This window comes from Boleophthalmus pectinirostris, unplaced genomic scaffold (assembly GCF_026225935.1).
Source record: "Boleophthalmus pectinirostris isolate CB_2022bp ecotype Guang Dong unplaced genomic scaffold, ASM2622593v1 HiC_scaffold_1, whole genome shotgun sequence".
NCBI classification, from domain to species: Eukaryota; Metazoa; Chordata; class Actinopteri; order Gobiiformes; family Gobiidae; genus Boleophthalmus; species Boleophthalmus pectinirostris.
The window spans coordinates 33,712,925-33,733,157 of record NW_026570970.1 but is presented as its reverse complement, the minus strand read 5'-3'; the positions used below and the strand labels follow the sequence as shown (position 1 = coordinate 33,733,157).

Here is a 20,233-nt window from a genome sequence, read left to right as displayed (position 1 = left end):
TGTGACAGAGGGGTGTTCTGCTGATGGTGAGTCTGTTCTGTGCTTCTGTCGCGTTGGAGATGGTTCATGTGAAACTTTTCAGAGATTAAACATCTGCAGGTCGTACACACAGACCGTATATATGAATGGATATATATTCTAGCCTCTTAGCATTTTGGCGGTGAATTACTTCGCAGCAGACCTACATCAGCGTATCAACATTTTCAGGCATCCACACAGTGCCGGATCAAATCCGTACTCAGATAAATTCGTGGGAGGTGGCAGCACCAGATCATTCTATCTCTGGAGCTGTTTTCAATCGGATTAGTGTGAACAAACACTGCATCCGCAACGAAAACTACTCAAATGTGTACTAGTGTGGACGGGGCCTTAGATACAAGTGGTTGTATAGCTCAAAAACTCCTACAAAACAGGAATTCTGACTGTCAGTGTGGCTGCCTCTCCACAGATCTGACCTGTAACTTGGTCTGGTTTGGTCGACAAGATAGGAAGGTTTAAAGCCATACTGTGAAACATCCCAGACAAATGAATAACAACTCTCTACCAGAACAGTTACACAATGCACCTTTAAATCAATGTTTAAACGGTCAATAAAAAATGCCTTCCTTGCATTTTGGATGGAACTGATGACGTTTGATGACACTTCCTTTTCCTACTTTTACAACTTTTCTTCACAAACTGACCACACATCCAATCCCATCAAACCAAGTCAGAACTGGAAAAATATATGAATCTGTCAAATGCGCTTTAAGTCACTGAGTTGTGCAGTCTTGTGTCCACTGGCCCACATAAAACCCGAGCACATTTTGAGAGTACCAGCCTCTGTGTTCTCCAGTGTCCTCAGATCCACAGCTCACACACTGGCCTTTGTTCAACTGGAGATAATGGGTGTTTAATAGGCCTTCACAAGTTCACTATTCACTACAGGCCATCAATTTAGACACAGTTTTATTCTTTTATTTGTATGATTTCTATTCACTTTTTTTTTCTTTCTTTTTCCCCCTAATGACTTCTTTTTGATCATTGTGAGTGATTTTTCAATGATAATTTCAGTTGTGATGTAATTGGAAGATGAGTATATTGTAGTTGTATTGTTGTTGTAAGTTGCTGATACGATACATACCTTGATACATAGGCCACGATACGATACATATCCCGATACAGTGCACTTTTGATTCGATACGACATATTTCAAATAGATTCGATACGGTTCAATTAAAACTAAAAGTTAAATCATGACTGTGCTACTAAAAGTCTTTGTTAAACCTCTTCTTGTGCAAAGTTCATATGAATCACAAACATTTTAATGATCAAAACAGTGAAAATGTCAAATGAGTCACTTCCTCTGAACAAACAATAAAACTGTAAAACTGTAACAATTAAATTTAGTAAAATATACAAAAAAAACCCCCAAAAAAACTCAATAATCATCACATTAAACAATACTATATATTTATATTTTTATATATTTGCACACCCTTAATATTGTCTGATATGAATTTTTGTTTGTTTGTTTGTTTTTTGATTGTTTTTAATTAAATTCATACTTTCTTACTTTGCGTCTGATCGTAAACATTCCCTGGGGGTGCGATACTAACTGTAGGCACTGCTCTGTCTGAAGCTCTGTTACTCAAGATTGAATATGAGCTTTGTTTTAACTGACTACTTGTGACATCCCTCTCAAATAACAATACAGTTGCAAGCAAGCAAGCAAGCTTTGCCACCAGCTTTTCAATTAGTCACTATGCTCACCTCATGGGGCCATAAACCTTCTGCATTGATCCGGGCTGCTGAAAATGTGCTGTTTAAATCCATTTTGTTTTTTTTTTTCTTGAGTTTTCTCAGTGGTCAGCAAATTTAAATACTCAAAGAGCCATTCGGAGCGTCTCCCACAGAAAAGAAAACACCCGGAGCCACAAAACCCATCGACTTTAAGGCTACGTTTATATGATGAGGGTCTGAACAGAAGACGTAAAAGTGGTGTGGCGTCTTCACTTTTTATTCCGCATTTAGATGAGCTTTTTTGGGAGGAAATCTGCGTGCATACGTTAAAGCAAAAGTGTGTGGAATTTGATTGGGTACGCATGTCATCTGATGTTTGTTTCTGTGTACTGTATGTGACGTAAACACGTACACGACCTGAGCAGATCTGACCAGAGTTTTGTGTCTTGGGCAGTGTAGACAGAAACACTACAGTGGAGCCTATTCAACTTTTTCACTCTGGAGGGTGGTTTCAGATTTTTGCATTTTTAAGCCCCAAAAACGCCATCACCATCTAAACAAAAGGCACTTCCGCTAAAATATTTTGTTGTTTTTACCCGCAAGCATTCTCGTGTAAACAAGCTCTAAAATGAGAAGAACACTGCATATCTTTATTATAATTTTTTTTTTAACCTGTCTGCTCTTTATGAAAGACTATAGTGTGTTGCATTTATGAAATCAGTGAAATGCTACAGAGAACACAGAATTTTATTTCTGCATGTGACAAAAAGATTTTGAATTCCAAAAAAAGACACTTGGTTGATGCTTATTTTCAAATGAAATAGTCAATGTCTAGTTGAGTTCGTAGGAAATAAAAATCTAAACTTAAATTATCCTCCTGCAGTGAACCAAAAACCATCTGCCTCTGTGTTCCGTCATCATTTTATCGAGTGTACTGGAGCGTGCGTGAATCTGACCACGTAGCATTAAACGTTCTGTGTTCTTCAGAAACTTTTCTTTTCTTGGATTTATCCATCATTTACCTAAATGATGGGGCTGAAAAGCTCAATAAATCATGCTGCAGGTGTATGTGCCCGTAAGTCCGAGCTGCCAGATACACTACAGGTCAAAAGTTTCAGAAAACCCGAATTTTTCCAGTTCTTTATTGCAATTGAAGTCGTGCAAGTCCAGTGAAGAGCTTGAACTACCTCAGGAAAAAAGAACAAGATGGTAAACTTGAAAACATGGAGTGTCCGGCACAGTGTCCAGACTTAAACCCCATCGAGCTGGTTTGGGATGAACTGGACAGAAGAGTGAAGCAACCTGCAAGTGCCACACATTTATCGAAACTTCTGCAACAGACTTGGGAAGACCTTTCTGCACAATATTTGATTTCTATTGTAAAAAGAATGAACCACGAGTGTGTTCAGCTGTTCTATCTGCCAAAGGTGGACACTTTCATCAATCTAAAGTTTAGAATACGTTTTGGTCAACAGTAAACTTAAAATTGGAAAAAATATGGTGTTCTAAAACTTTTGACCGGTATTGAATGTCACACATCGGCAGCTGGGACACAAATTACTAAAAACTTGCTAAAAACTGAACCATTATCTACAAATTTCGAATTACATTTAAAAACGAACAAACTAAAATAAAAATACATTGCAATTAAATACTCATTTTCTCAATACTCACTTTTCGGTTGAATGCGCTAATGTGTTTATTGGTAACATTCTGCCATAGACATACATGTAGACTCCCCAGCGTGATGTCTCTGCAAAGTATCATTTCGAAACTTGGCTTTTTCTGCATTTGTCTTCTGTTCATTTCAGTTATTTTGCACTTTTTGATGCAAATGTATAAGAAAATACAGTCAGCAAACAGCTATGTACCAACGCTCCCCTAAACCAGTTCCACTTGTAAACAGTGAGTTTACAGTGAGTCGGTTCAGGCAGCTTTTTACTGTGCGGTATGGGCTGCGTCTCCAAGATTTCCCATAATCCTTAGAGGGCGTGGTTTTGGCTGCTCACTTGGCTCATATTTTGTAGCGCAGTTCTGGCTTTAATTTATTTCTGGAGGCAAACAACTCACATATGCATTTCAGCTGCATTTCTCTCGACCCGCTCTCAAACGTACACAGTGATTCAAAAGCCGTGTCTGGGCTGATAAACGGCCCGAACGTATCAGAGAAGAAAAGGACTAAACTGAGATTTAAAAGCCGAGGAAAACTGGGGATCATTATGGATTTACTAGGACTATAAGCATATCCAGAATCATAGTTCTCTGTATTTTTGTACACATTCTTACATACGTCTCGAGTCAAACATCATCGTCCAATCCGATTCCTTTTTTCAGTGACATATTTAAAATGAAGGAGCTCATTGGTCATCTATTATTTACAGACAAAATGATGTCCCTTTCACCTCAGATTAAAAGTGCATTGTGTAACTTTTCCGGCGGAGTTTCCGTTAAATGCTTATGGGTCAGATCTGTGGAGAGAGGCGACCCCGCTCACAGTCAGAATACCTGTTTTTGTGTATTTTTAAGCTAAAAAAAACACCTGTAATTGAATAAATGTAAAGTAGAGCTGCATAATGTCATACTCTGGAACATTCGAGGCAGAGCAATGGCATATTCGTAGAAACAAGCAGGTGATGGACCCCCAAACCAAAAAGTTACATACAGCATTATTAACAAAGTACTGGGCTTCACTTATTCAATCTGCAGAAATCCACATTGTTTTTCAGTTCCGTATGATAGATTTTTTTCCCTTTCTTTTTTCCTCATAAGTAGCCATATTTGTGTTGATATTGACTGACCATGCTTGTTCCTGATTGGCTAATCCACCTGTCATTCACACTTATCTGAAAGCTGGGAGATTCACCGCGCTAACCAGACTCAGACAGTCCTGTCACACAACACATTTTGAAGCATGATATCTCGCTACAGAGAAATATTGCAATAAACGATAATACTGAAACTTCTTTATGCAAATGGAACAAAGAAGGAGAATCCCAGTAAACACATTTTTAAATATACTGTAAATATAACTATACTAGGGGTGTAATGTCACACAAAAATCACAGTTTGATATGAGGTCACAGTTAGGTTCGTTTTTGGTACAGTATGAGAACAAAATGCAAAACCATCTGCTTGTTGTTTAATTGTGTGTTTATTAAACTATTTGTTTTAACATTATATAAATGGGAAAATTGGGGGGGCAGAGATTCTGTGCTGGCGAACAGCGAAAGTGAGGACCTGGGTGCAACGACCATCGTTTTGCTTTCATGTATTGAACGATAAGTCAATATACTGATTCAGCATGTGTATTCTGGATCACAGGCAAAGGCAAAACCAGTTCTAGAAATGGACTTGAACCATAGAACCGACTTGTTTCCCTGGAGATGTCATTGCTCTGCCTGGAATGTTCCACAGTATGACATTAAACAGCTCTACCTTACATTTATTCAATTACAGGTGGTTTTATCACTCAAACATACCTAGACTGACTGTGAGCAGGATCGCCTCTCCACAGATCTGACCTGTAACTTGGTCTGGTTTAGTCTCCATGAAGATAGAAAGGTTTAAAGCTGTACTGTGAAACATTCCAGACAAAACAATAACAAAAGCATTTGAAGGATACTCCGCCAGAAAAGTTGCACTTTTAAATCTGATGTAGACCATGTTTGGATCTGGATTCAGTTCTGCTTCAGACTAGTTTTGTTTCCTTTATTTCTGAGTCCTTGCTGAAGGTGTAGATAGTATTAAAGTGCTTTAGATTCTATACAAAGCAGTTTATGTGAATATTGAATGTAGTTATGAGGCAGTGGGTGGATGAAGGCTTGTGTTTTATGAGCGCGTGTGGACTGGAAATTTAATATGTTTACAGCGATAAAGGAGACACTTCAAAGAGTTCTTGAGAGAAAGCTGTTGATTTAAAGCTACAGAAATTCCTGTTTGAGTACCCATATTTTTCGGACTATAAGGCACACGGGATTATAAGGCGCAATATCAGTAATGTTAAATTCTCTCGTCTATGTTCATACATGAGGTGCATTGGATTATAAGACGCATTAAGCAAAACAAACGGACGACACTTGAGGCTGATCCCTAGCCCAGGCATCCACGATCCATTGGCAGATTCGTGGCTCCTGACTTCGGTAGCTGTAATGCTCCGACAGTCCATCAAGTGGTGCGGATTCGTATTTTACCAAAGTCATACTAAAATATTTTGACAGATTTTTGGGCTCCATCTACTACATAAAATCGATTCGAGGTCAGTAAGCATTACCAGAATTAATACATAAGGCACATCGGATTATAAGGCACACTGTCGATTTTTGAGAAAATTAAAGGCTTTGAAGTGAGCCTTATAATCTGAAAAATACAGTAAAGCTGTATGCAATTATAGGGCTGGGCAGTATGATAAAACATGAATCCTTATTTGGTTCAGTTGCATTTTTAACTGATACTTTGCAGCTGATGTCATCAACATTCTCTGAAGGTGTGATGTTGTTAGGCACTGCTCTGTCTGAAGCTGTTACTCAAGATAGACTTTAATCTGAGCTTTGTTTTAACGCAATCTCACCAGAAAGAATTTACTTAGCTGGAGCTACAACAGTCCCTTTCAAATAGCATTATTTTACAGTATTTTCAGTAACATTTTTGTTGGAAAAAGCCGTAATCTCTCTTCAAAGGTGTAACTCAGCTCTAAAGCACATTTTGCACTCAAATTTCAAACTCAAACTTCAAATGAGATAATAATGTGAGAGAAGGTGCAGTAAGTAGAAGACGAAGAGCCCTGGTGAATTACAATAATACAGAAATTTGTAGTGTAGTAATAAGAATATTTATAGTTTGAAGTTAACAGAGCAAAACAAAAACAAGACTTATGGCAATAACGATATAAATGTCATAAAAAATATCAAAGTATCGATATATCGTATCATTTAATGTGATGATACAGTATCGGTATCATGAGCTGCTGTATCGATGTATCACCAGGAGTATTTGTAGTATTTTACGTATTTATTTTATATTTTACTCAATTATTTTGTTACAGTGCTACAGTTTTGTTGCTTGTTTAATGGAAGGGAACTTAAGCGACACATTTGCAACACATTTGATTTTCACCATTTTGATGATTAAAATGTTTGTGTTTCATAAGAACTTTGTGCAAGAAGTGGTTTAACAAAGACTTTTAGTATCACAGCCATGATTTATCCTTTATTTTTTATTGAATCGTATCGAATCAAAAATGCACTGTATCGAGACATGTATCGTATCGTGGCCTATGTATCGAGGTATGTATCGTATCGGCAACTTCTTAATGATACCCAGCCCTGGTTCTGATCGCTGCCACTCCCAAAAATTTTAAATTACTTTTATTCTTATTCTCATTATTACTTATTTTTCTCATTACTCTTGTTATATTCTTATAGATCCATGGTTTTGGGGCTTGTGTAGGATTGAGAGTCATGTGGTTAATTTCTCGGTCACGGGCCAAAATATTTATTTACAATAAAACAGTGCATAATTAACACTAACTGAATAATAAATAGATAAATATTGATATTTACAGTGAACCTTTACCAGATGTAATAAAAGTGTTAGCTGCTATACCATAAAATACCCCTCGCGATATTGGTAATTACAAATGAATTTATGATTTTAAAATGTGTAACAGATGTTGTGTCTTGGTCAGGCTTGTTTGCGGTGGAGGGCTTCACTCACCTGAGCTTCAACGTGTGTCGCTGGTGTGAAGTGTCCAGTCCGATCTGCAGAGACAGTGTGTGTGTGAGCAACTGCAGCCTGTCCTCCTTCTGCTCCAGCACCGAGGAGATCTGCATCGCAATATGGTGAGTTTAGATCTGGTTTAGACCTGGTTTAGTCCTGGTTTGAACCTAGTTTAGTCCTGATTTAATCCTGCTTTATTCCAGGTTTAGACCTGGTTTAGTTCTGATTTAGTCCTGGTTTAGACCTGTTTAAGTCCTGGTTTAGTCCTGGTTTATTCCTGGTTTAATTAGCCCTGGTTTAGACGTAGTCTAGTCCTGATTTAGTCCTGATTTAGACTTGTTTTAGTCCTGTTTTATTTCTGGTTTAGTCCTGGTTTAGACCTAGTTTAGTCCTGTTTAGTCCTGGTTTATTCCTATTTTAGTCCTGATTTAGTCCTAGTTTAGTCCTGATTTGGTCCTGGTTTAATCCTGGTGTAGACCTAGTTTATTCCTAGTTTAGTCCTGATTTAGTCCTGGTTTAGACCTGATTTAGGCCTGGTTTAGACCTGGTTTGGTTCTGGTTTAGACCTAGTTTAATCTTGATTTAGTTCTAGTTTAGCCCTGGTTTAGTCCTGGTTTGAACCTAGTTTAGTCCTGATTTATTCTTGTTTTATTCCTGGTTTAATTAGCAATGATTTAGTCCTAGTTTAGTCCTGATTTAGTCCGGGTTTAGAGCTGTTTTAGTCCTGGTTTATTTCTGGTTTAATCCTGATTTAGTCCTGATTTAGACTTGGTTTAGACCTAGTTTAGTCCTGGTTTCGTCCTGGTTTAGTCCTGGTTTCGTCCTGGTTTAGTCCAGGTCACAGTGTGCAGAGACAATGTCCTGGTAACATCTCTGCCTTAGCGTTTTGAGTCCAAATCTTGAAGGAAAATAATGGACAGAAATAATAAAGAATTGCTGGTCTTGTCTTAGTTCTTGTTTAGTGCTGTTTCAGACCTTTTAAGTTCTTTTTCTGTGTGTACAAAGTTCTGTATCATACATCAAGTGAAAAGGCAAATGTTGTCAGGTTTGAAAAGTTTAACTATCACTTTTTCCCTGCTGCCACTTACATTATAATTTTCTTTGTTTTTGTTTGGATAAAGCTCTCTCTCGCTTTCTCTCCTCCATCCCCCAAGTATCACTCATACCCTGCCCCCTCCCTCTCTCTCTCCCCCTTTCCCTTTCTCATTTTCTTTCTCTCTCTTTCTCCCTTCCCCTCTCTCTTTCTCTCTCTTTCTCTCCCAACCCCCTCCTCTCTCTCCCCCTTTCTCTCCCCACTGTCTCCCTCTCTCCTCTCTCTCTTCCCCCTCCTTTCTCTCCCTCTCTCTCCTCTGCCCTCTCTTTCTTTCTCTCTTCCTCCCCCTGTTGCTTTCCCCCTTTTCCCCCCTTTCTCTCCCCCCACTGTCTTTATTTTCTCTCTCTCTTTCTCTCTCTCTCTCCCCCCTTCTTCTCTTTCTCTCCTCTCTTTCCGCATCCCTCTCTCCTCTCTTTCTCTCTCTCCTCTCTCTTTCTCTCCCTCCTCTCTCTTTCTGTATTCCCCCCGCTCTCTTTCTCTCTCCCCACTGTCTCTCTCCCTCTCCCCTTTCTCTCTCCTCCCCTCTTTCTCTCTCTCTCTTTCTCTCTTCCCCCTCCTTTCTCTCCCTCTCTCACCTCTGCCCCTATCTCTTTTTTCTCCCTCCCCCTCTCTCCCCCTCTTTTTCTCTCCCCACTGTCTTTCTCTCTCTCCCCTCCCCCTCCCTCTTTTTCTCTCCTCTCTCTTTCTGCATCCCTCTCTCCTCTCTCTTTCTTTCCCTCTCTCTCCCTCCTTTCTTTTTGTATCCCCCTTCTCTCTTTCTCTCTCCCACCGTCCCTCCTCTCTCTCTCTCTCTCTCTCTCTCTCCTCTCTCTCTCTCTCTCTCTCTCTCCCTCTCCCTCCCTCTCTCTCTCTCTCTCTCTCTCCTCTCCTCCTCTCTCTCTCTCTCTCTCTCCTCTCTCTCCTCTCTCTTCTCTCTCCCTCTCCTCTCTCTCTCTCCCTCCTCTCTCTCTCCCTCCCTCCTCTCTCTCTCTCTCTCTCTCCTCCTCCCTCTCTCTCTCTCTCCTCCCTCTCTCTCTCTCTCTCTCTCTCCTCCTCCCTCTCTCTTTCTCTCTGTATCTTAAAGTTTCCTCCCTTGAGTTGTGTTTTCTCTCGAGTTTTCCAGAGCTGAAACTAAGAAGGGGCCCATTTCAGGGACAACAACCGCAACTTGAACTTCAAACAAACCCTGAATATCCTAATGAAAAAAAGTGCTGATGCAGCTTTCGTGTGGGACCGCAAGCTGCAGGTCTAAACCAGAACTCAACCAGGACTGAAACAGGGCCAAATCAGGACTAGACCAAGACTAACCCACACAGTATAGGTCTTCATGCTCTTCATCAATGACAGGTTCTTTTATGAAGATTAAAATACACTGGAAAAACACTGTTACTGTGAGGGTGGTGCCTGACCTGACTTCGGCCTGGTCACACTGGCTGCTTGTCTCCAACAATGCCAAAAAATAAATTCAGTATCTACTTCTGGAACAGACAAAGCAATAACATCTCCATGGAGACAAGAAGGTGGTGGAAAAGTGACACAGTGCACCTTAAAACTTTGACAAAGGCATTATATCTATTCATATTTTTATTTTGTGTTTGGTTTTGATTAGGGGTGTAATGATAGACGAAAATCACGCTCTCGGTTTTGAGGTCATGTTTTGGTTCATTTTCAGTACAGTTTGAGAACAAAATGCAAAACTATTTACTTGTTGTTTATTTGTGTTTTTTTTAAACCAACAATTTGTTTTAACATTATACAAACGGGAAAATTAAATAAATGCAAAGAGCTGCTTGGTAATACTAATAAGTTAAATAAAATATTCTCAAATAAGTAACAAATGTATGAAATGTTATAAAAATGAATTTCTTGTAAACAGTAAACAAAACTTTTCAAAAAAGTAACGCGCAGCACTAACAGTTCCAGCATGAACTTTTACTCAATCTTCATATTTTTGGTAAGAAAAAAACAACTTGACAACTTCACAGTGTCTGCAGTAAGTGCAGATCTGCTGCAGTTACAACGTCCCCAACAGTTGAAAATACGATGCCAGCAAAAGGCGAAAGTGAGGACCAGGGCGCGACGACTGTAGTTTTGCGAGGATTCACGAAGGTCATAGTCAAAGCGCGGGGCAATTGTTGTCAAGGCGGCCGCCCTAACTGATATCATGACTTTCTGGTTGCTGTATAAGAAAAGAAGTGAGGACCACAAGAGCGTTTTCTGAAGGTTCAATACAAACACACAGAGCTCTGGCTCTACTGCCGACATGCAACGACACTGGTGGTAAACAACAGGTGTGAGGCTCATGTCAAACAGACTGATCAATACATGGTCAAGCAACAACTGTAGTCGTAAAGGTGTACTGTGACAACTTAACTTTAGCAACAACAAATGGTCTATTGGGGTCCACAAACATCCCTTAACATAATTTTAGGAAATAACAGACTTCTCCTATTCCTTACATGAAGCTTGTTTGTCCTTTAACTAACACAAAAAAAAAACATGCCATCACTAACTATAAAGCACTGTGGGAAACAGCTGCTGCAGTCACAGACAAGTTCCCTCATGAATATTAAAGAGCCGAGCCTTCCGTGTAGCTGTAGAAGTAGTAGTAGAGGAATGTAAACACACACAAACTGCACGATAACTTCTTGGGTTCTTTTTAAAGACAATACAGTAAAGTGTATTTACCTTGTTGACATGTTTCGGCTGCTTGCTGCAAACCATCTTCAGAACTAGTAACAACAGCTGATATACGTCACCACCAACACCGGAGACAGTTCTGAATTGCCTTTACAAAGAACCCAAGAAGTTAAAGTACATAAGAAGACTAAATGAACAACTTTGACACAAATTGCACAGACTCATTCGCACACAGCCCTGCACCGAACCCAACGTCACGGTTCGGCACGAATACATGCACCGTTACACCCCTATTTTTGATTGATAATGAAGATAAATTATCCAAGTGTAAGTCCGTGAGTTCTAACTTGATCCTGGTTTGATCCCACTCCAGTTCTGCTATACAGTCCACTTTGATTTAGTCGTGTTTAAGGCGCATTCACACAGTCACATCACAACTGGGAATCAGCAGAACTCAATTTGGACTAGACCAGGACTAGAACAACCACAAAACAAGTCTACAAATGTGTGAACGCTCGCTTAGTCCTGGATTAATCGCGGTCTAGTCCATTTTTAGTCTAAATTTGCTTCTAATCTTTAAACCGTGTACTTGAGCAAAACTGACTTAGGTCAAAATAAGTGAAAAGCTCTTATAAACTCAAAACCGTGAATAATGTGGATGCTCAGAATGCGTACGGTAAGTGAGGGATAACTTTGGACCTCTACAAACTGTTTACAATGAACTCCTTTTGTTTGTTTTTTTAGCTTTTAAGACAATACAAATCAAATATAGAGTCTTTTGATGTGTTGTGTTTTCAAGTCAGTTTTTGTTTTTGCGGATGACTAAACCGCCCTGTAGTGCTTTCTCCAAACTCGCTTGCTTTGCACAAATACACATATGTTTTCCATTATATTCCTGTAGTAGCTCTTTCTTGCAGAGTCTTGCTTACTGCCTGCTTGTGTTGCGCTGGTGGGTGGATTCTGGGAGTCCCCATCTCATTTCCTGTGGATCAGACCCTCCCAGGCCTCGGTGATAAGAGACAGCTGAACCAGAGCAGAACCAGGGCAACTTACGGCCCCGGTTTGCTTTTTATTTAGGCCAAAGTTCAGCAGATTTACCCAGCAACCGCAATCACTACACCACAACTTTCCTTTAATTTCCCCTTAGTGAATATTCTTCTGCTTTTTCACCCCATAAAAGGCTGTTTTGGTTTTGGTCACATCGAGAAGCTTTGGCGGTTTTTACTTTTCCAAAATTCAAACTGTTCCAGGATTTTTCATCACTCTGAAACCCTCAGATACTTCACTTTATATTATGTATAGTTTCAACAAATTACCAGCTCAGATTTTTGACAATTAGACTAATCTTCTATGTTATAATGTAGTTTCCTCATCACAAACATACCTGGAGTTGTGTTTTGTTTCATTCACACATGTTTAACACACAAACTCTGCAGATTTAGGCTGAGTTCTTCTCTCAAACAGTAAACACTTGTTATTACAGGAAGCTCTCCACTGTGTTTTTAAACTCTACACATTTTCACTACAATCATCTGGATCACTAATGATGCAGGGTTAGGGCTGGGCGATATGGAGCAAAAAATATATCTTGATATATTTTGCTATATCTCGATATACGATATATATATCTCGATATTTGTACAGGAAAAATAACCCCCCCAAACTACTGCAAAAACAAATATGCCAAATGTATTTTAATAGGTCCATGTTATTAACCAGCAGTAAGGAGCTTTGAGGCATCCCACAAGCCATTGCTCAGATCAAATCGAACGTATCCAAACACTATTGTACAAGTTTTTGCAGCAGTTTACAACATATAAAGCATATATATAAAGTTTGATACAACATTCTTTTATATGTGCACAACACAGGGATACTTAAATTCAAGGTAAGTTAAAATTGACTTAAATTACGAAAGTAGTAACAGTTTAATAACTTTAATTCAAGCAACATTCAATTTTGTTTCTTATTTTAAGTGCAAAAAGTTGTTGTTTTTCTGATTTTAATTGTTTCCAAATGTATTTTCATATTTTAACTACAAAAAGTCTTGTTCCACTCACAGATAATTTTACTTGTCAAATGAAATTTACCTAAATCATGATCAAACTTTCTTAATTCAAGTCATCTGAACTTGACTAGATTTAATTTTTTGCAGTGTAACAAAAGCAAGGAGGCGGGGAAAGCACGGAGAAGGCCAATATGCGAACCTGTGAAATCAATTAATTCTAAGCATTATATTGATATATACGATATGTCAGAATCCAGTTCATGTTTAAAAAATATCTCGATATATTTAAAATATCGAGATATCGCCCATCCTTTTGCAAGCTTACTGAAACATGCATGAATCAAACAAAACACAGCTCTGGGAATGTTTTTGACATGGCTCTTAAAACTCACAAAAGGCAATTTTGTGTAATATAGGGTCTTTAAGATAGGTACTTAAGCGTTTTGTTGCGTTTTCCAAATGCATTCTTTCTTATTAACTTTTGGTGATTAGTGAAAATGAAAAATCGTGTTCTGATCCTGTGACAAAATGTGTGATTTTTGATGAGATTGTCATACTCAATGAACCATAAGTTTGATGGATTTTTTTTCTTTATTTAGGAGGAAATCCAACGAGACCATGACTGTGCAGACCATGTGTCATCACCCGGCTGTGCCACTAGAGGGCGTGGACCAAGCCGTGCTCCTGAATGTCAGCTCCAGAGAATGTCACATGGTTTCTCAGCCAACAGCAGAGGGCGCTATGATGGTCTGCGGCTGCAAAGGAGAGCACGAATGCAACGACAGACTCATCTTTGATAAAGGAGCCAATGGTAAACTCATACTGTCAACTTTAGAACAGGGATGAAAGTGAGTTTGCTAAAATGTTTTGGAGCATTTGGGATCAATGATATTAAAGGGGACATGTCATGGAAAATTGTGCCCTGACCTTTAAGCCTAGAGTTGTATTTCAAGTTGTATGCATCTTTAAATAATCCTTTATTGTCCTGCACAAGGCTTGAGTGACAATTCCCACTTTCACCTACCCCCTATCCCTGCCCACTGTTCTGTACTTGCGTCTTTATTGAACAAATTCAGACTCCAGGTCATACATGTCAAAACATGTCATTGAAATGTTTTAAGGCCGGGCATGTTAACGCATTCATTTTACATTAACTAAGTAATTAATTATCGCCGATAATTATTTTTCTCTCCTTAAAGCAGTTTTTATTATTTATTTTTGTATTATAAACATCTGTTGCTCACTGGCTTTTATTTTGAAAAAGTCCATCTTGAGCGAGTCTAGAATGTTGCTTACTGCTGCGGCGCTCACAGAAAACAGAGAGAAAGAAAACAGGATAAACAAACATGGAGAAGGGTGAGGAACTTTTACATGGTCATTTTCATTTTAAAGTTCTTTAAACGGTGCAGTCAACACAAACAAAGTCATTTGTAACACTGCAACACTGAACTGTCTTATCACCAGAGTTTCACGAGTCTAAAATACCAACTAAATGCAATACACTCCGTTGATGCAAATCGTTCAATGAAACAAGTGGAGCGAGGCTTTGGGCGACCACATGAGATGCAACGTGTCACTCCACACACGCACATAAACACACAGCGTTTGACACCAAGTGCTTTTGGGGGCACCGCCGCACAGTCAATTGCTTCGTCGCAACCCCCTACCCCAATTTTCATTTTCATTTTTGCCCAGCCCTAAAATTTTTATGATTTGGAACCACTCCCTTCTCACCGTACGATATTTATTGTGAAATTCTGTGGAGGGAAAAAAAAAAAGATAAAAAATAATAATTTTAAGTATGCTACTTTTCTTTCATCGCAATCCAAATAATTAAGATTTGAAAGGGCATCATAACAGTTATTTCAGCGTGTTGTTTGGACTGAAACAGAGCAAAGGATCATGGTCTATATAGTTTTTTAGCTGTTGCAGCACTAAAACAATGAAATTAGGCAAAGACACTTGAGATTCGATATATTGTGATGACCCACGATATTACTGTGAGACTTCTGATGATACGATATCAGAATATTTCGATTATTGTTACATCCCTAATGAGGAAACAACATTAGAACATAATAATAGAGTAACAGAGGCCCTTTAATTTATGCTTTGTCTGTTATCTTGCAGGTTTCTCAAAGCTGCAGAGTAAAGAGGTGATCCCCGTGGTCCTGGTGAGCCTGGTGCCTCCTGTTTTAGTAGCTTTAGTCGCTTCCATGGCCTTTTACATCTACCGCACTCGCCGCTTTGGCAAACCGGGCCCTCCAGCGCGCCCCGAGTGGCCCGCCAAACCCCCCCACGAGCTGTATCAAGCCCTGGACCCTCCCTGTGGACGCCAAGCGGAGTGTGGGGAAAGCGTCACCAATTCTTTACAACAGATCGAAGACTCCAATGCAAAAATACCAGTTATCAACAACGGTATTAGAGATGTTATCGAATGGCAAGGAAAGCTGACGACGCCTCTACCGATTAAACTGGAGACTTTGGTTGGAAAAGGTCGATTTGCAGAAGTGTGGAAAGGTCGATTGGTTCAAAGCGACAAAACGAATTCTCACGAAACGGTAGCTGTCAAAGTTTTCCCCGCCATGGAGTACGCGTCATGGAGAAACGAATGTTCGATTTTCTCAGATCCAAAAGTCCAGCATGAAAATATAGTGACTTTTTTGGCTGCGGAGGAAAGGGGCGGGCCAGGACACGCCCACAGGAAGTACTGGCTGGTTCTGGCCTATCACAGTCTTGGAAATCTGCAGGAGTTTCTGACTGAGAATACACTAAACTGGGAGGAGCTGATATTGATGGGCAGCAGCGTTGCGAAAGGGTTAGCGCATCTTCACAGTGATACTACGCCAACAGGGGTCCCCAAGGTAAATAGACAGGTTTCAAGTTTTAAAAATATGCTTCAAACTCCATCTTCTGCTCTGTCTCACCCTCTCCTCTGCTTCCTCTACATCAGAGGTGTCAAACTCATTTTGGTCCGGGGGCCGTATCCAACCTACTTTGATCCCAAAGGGGCTGGATCAGAAAACTCATGGCATATATACCCCAAAAATGACAATAAATATTTGTGCAGAGAAACGCAAAACTATTACAGAAATATTTTTTAATTGATGAACTCTTCTGATTATAATATTATAATATTATGAACAACCTGAAACTTTAAGAAAAATTCAATTTCAACATTTTAAATATTTTAGTAGAAAATCACCCAAGGGCCACATTAAAGGTCTTGGAGGGCCGAATCTGGCCCCCAGGCCTTATGTTTGACACCTGTGCTCTACATTATCTGTACCCAGTAGTGGAAAAAGTATTGTATTTTGTGGACTATAAGTCCCTCAGGACTATAAGTTGCACCAGCCAAAAAATGCGTAATGAAGAAGAAAAAAATATAAGTCACACCAGACTATAAGTTACACTTTTGCATCTTGAAAGTCAAGTTCTAGTAATAACAATAGAAGAAAGAACAACAGACTGTTAATGTCATATGAACAGTTCTTCAGATAAACTATAACATAAACAACAGAACAAGTTTAACAAACTCTCCATCTCCAAATCACTAAATCCATTCAATTCTTCATCCTCTGTGTCACTTCTGAGCAACTCCACGAACTCCAGAGGTAAACACAGCACCGCGTCCTCTTCTGTGTAGCTGTCATCAGACTCAGCATCAGATACAGTTAGAATTATCCCGGTCTTTCTGAATCCTGACAGGATGGTTTCGGTGTCACTGAAGTCACTTAAATTTAAAATGTTCAGTGGTACAGAAGTAATGGTGCGATCAACTGACAAGATACAGACAGGACAGAGGCTCTTTCTGCTGGAGATGTGCAGTAGAGCCAATTGACAGTGGTACAGGAGTAATAGGAGCAGCTGATACTGACACAAAAGACTAGAGTGCCCTCTCGAGGCTGTCAGTGTGAAAATTTTAATATATAAGTTGCACCTGAGTATAAGTTGCAGGAAACACCCAAACCATGAAAAAGGTAACACTTATAGTCCGAAAAATATGGTACTCAATTTTGTTACTTGAGCTGTTTTTAATTGTATATTTTTATTTTCACAAACTATGACCTTGATTGAAAATAAACCCTCAGCATTTTCAGCAGGTTTCAAACAATAATAAAAATACTTTTACTTTTCAGCCCTGTTCAAAACTGTAGTGGAGTAGAAAGTACAAATAGTTGCTCTCTGATGTATTGAAGTAAAAGTAAAAAGTATTCTCTTCAAAATGTAATTAAGTAAAGTACAGACACCTCTTTTTTTTTACTTGTTACTTATACTAATGACAGTACTTTACTACTTTTATTTCATAATGTTCCACCACTGTCTGTAACACACATTCACTCTCCCTCCTCTGCTTCCAAATACTACCAAAGTCAAAATGATGCTGTTGTTGTGACATTTATCAGCGGTGTACAACAAAATTCTGGACCCTGAGAACAAATCATCATCTTGGCTCGTTTACATGTTCTTTATATGATATAACAGATTTTTATAAAAGGTCCCTCCCTGCTCTGAGCACTGGGTAAACAGTACCCCCCAATCTGACACCCCTGCCATTGACTTTTGTATTGTTTTGTTTTGGCAGGTGCCCATCGCCCACAGAGACCTGAAGAGCAGTAATATTGTGGTGAAGAGCAGACAGGACTGCGCTCTGTGTGACTTCGGTTTGGCTTTGAGACTGGACATGTCCCTCACCGTGGACGACTATGCCAACAGTGGACAGGTAAACCCACACACGAGGAGTAGACTAAACATCTCCTGGAACATTAATATTTGAGAGAAGACTGAAACTAACTAACTAATAAACTAATACAATTCCATAAATTTCAAGTTTGTAGAGGTCAAAACCAGTGGTGGAAGAAGTACTCTAAGTAAAAGTACAGAGGCAAAAAATTACTCAAGTAAAACTATCACATGAGAAAAAATCTACGTAAGTCTAAGTAAAAATATTAAAGTACTTGTTTAAAAATGTCCTTTAAGAGTAAAAAGTAAAAGTATTTCACACAGATTTTGATAGTGTTCTTAATTAGTTAAAATGTACTGATATTGTTTTTTAAAAGTATACAGATTTTGATCAACACTTGCAATACAAATCAGTCTGTGAATTTTGTGTATTTTATTTTTGTTTGCTGAAAGTCAAAGCTTAAACTTAAAACCTTTAGTCAGGATGGTAAAAATATGGTAAAAATATTCCAAAAGCTTCTTAAAGGGTTCATTAAAAACTTAGACAAGAGCATGATGTTACCGGATGCAATTATATACAGTATATATAGATTCTGAATAATGACTATATGTGTTCAGGTTGGCACGGCACGGTACATGGCTCCTGAGGTTCTGGAGTCCCGGGTGAACCTGGAGGACCTGGAGGCGTTCAAACAGATCGATGTTTACTCTATGGCTCTGGTGCTGTGGGAGATGGGCTCACGCTGCCAGGCCATCGGAGGTACCACTCTTTTATAATATGTCTTGTTACTGTGTGTTTTTTATTGCGTATTTCATTATAGTTAGTCTAAACGTACTTACAAAGCATTCATTAAAGTGGATTCATTAACCTACTGTTTTAAAATTTTTCACACTGACAGCCACTAGAGGGCGCTCCAGGCTTGTGTGTCAGTATCTGCTGCTCCTGTTCCTCCTGTACCACTGTCACTTGGCTCTACTGCGCATGTCTCCTGCAGAAAGAGCCTCTGTCCTGTCTCTATTATGTCAGTCGATCGTACCATTACTTCTGTACCACTGAAAATATAAAATTTAAACAAACTTATAGAGACAACTGAAAAGACTGGACACAAATACCCCCAAAAATGAAATCATATTTTGCAGTTTACAAGCTGCAAGTAGCGAAATATGCAGCTGAAAACAGTAATCGAGCAGCTTAAAGAAAATTTGGAGTGAGAAACTTGTGACACCGGGAGGATGCACCATGCAACTTTCTTGGAAGTCACTGGATGGATAGACAAAGCCTGGACATGAAATTTATAAAAGAAATTTCCTCCAAAAAGTGTGACCTATAGTCCGGGGTGACTTATATATTTTTTTTCTTCTTCATTACACATTTTTTGGCTGGTGTTACTTATACTCTGGAGCAATTTATAGTCCAAAAAATACATTAATCATATTTTCCATTAATAGTTTTGCATGACATGGATATACACTGTTTTGTTTGTATTTTCACTTTTTCATTATTACTAATACTAGGGGAGTCGAAAGGGTCTGTCGATATGGGCCCCAGGGTTTTAGGGGCCCAAAATTGGAACTTCTGCCTCTTCATTTATATTAGAGTTGACCCTATGTGAGCTTTCTTGCCCAGGGCCCCCCAGATTTCTGCTGACGGGCTTGCTTATTACTCATTAGTTTTGAATGCATGCACACTTTTTTAGGTTATCTGCTATCTTCATTGCGACTTGTTGTTCGCAGAGGTGAAGAGCTACGAGCCTGCGTTTGGGTCCAAAGTGTGCGATCAGCCGTGTGTGGACAGTATGAGAGACCTGGTTCTGAGAGACAGAGGAAGACCAGAGATCCCCACAACCTGGACACAGCACCAGGTCAGAACTCAGCCTATGGTTTCATACACAGTATAACTGACTTCTATTTGATGCATTATTGAGCTTTTGCATGCACTTTTAAATGACTTCTTGGTACACCATGCATTTCAAAATAAGTATGATGAAAGTATGGATTTTGAGGCCTGAGATGGACTGAATGTGCAAAATTTCTCAAAAAAGCATGAGTTAGAGTCATTTTGGCTTTTTGAAAAGTATTTATTTGTAAGTACACTTGTGGACATGATTCAGGCATTTGTCATTTTTTCATAATTCTAAGAAAATGTGTAAAATAATTATACTCCTTCGCTACAAGTCAAGTAAATATGTGTCATTCTATTGTAAAGTGTGAGCTACTGTGTCCAAGTAATTCTCCTTGTAAATGTAGAGTTTCTTAGTTGAAACCTAAATCAAATTTATTCTACTTGCATAAAATTATCATTATATTAAAGGGACAGTTGGTAATTTTCAACATAATGCCTCATTTCCTAGTTAGCCAGAGTGTTGAAGGCTTGTGGAGATACCTTTGAAAAA

At 39.1% G+C, this 20,233-nt stretch overlaps 2 protein-coding genes across 2 annotated transcripts in view; one reads left to right on the top strand and one right to left on the bottom strand.

Moving 5' to 3' along the window:
- Positions 1-5,921, bottom strand: part of LOC129407889 (purine nucleoside phosphorylase LACC1-like) — an 11,706-nt gene extending 5,785 nt beyond the window's left edge. The window contains exon 1 of the mRNA XM_055150452.1: positions 5,790-5,921. Coding sequence (XP_055006427.1) covers positions 5,790-5,921 — 132 coding nt within the window. The remainder of the gene's footprint in view (positions 1-5,789) is intronic.
- Positions 1-20,233, top strand: part of tgfbr2l (transforming growth factor beta receptor-like) — a 53,891-nt gene that overhangs the window by 31,337 nt on the left and 2,321 nt on the right. Inside the window, exons 2-7 of the mRNA XM_020927851.2 lie at positions 7,406-7,559; positions 13,757-13,968; positions 15,288-16,021; positions 17,743-17,880; positions 18,459-18,600; positions 19,575-19,702. Coding sequence (XP_020783510.2) covers positions 7,406-7,559; positions 13,757-13,968; positions 15,288-16,021; positions 17,743-17,880; positions 18,459-18,600; positions 19,575-19,702 — 1,508 coding nt within the window. The remainder of the gene's footprint in view (positions 1-7,405; positions 7,560-13,756; positions 13,969-15,287; positions 16,022-17,742; positions 17,881-18,458; positions 18,601-19,574; positions 19,703-20,233) is intronic.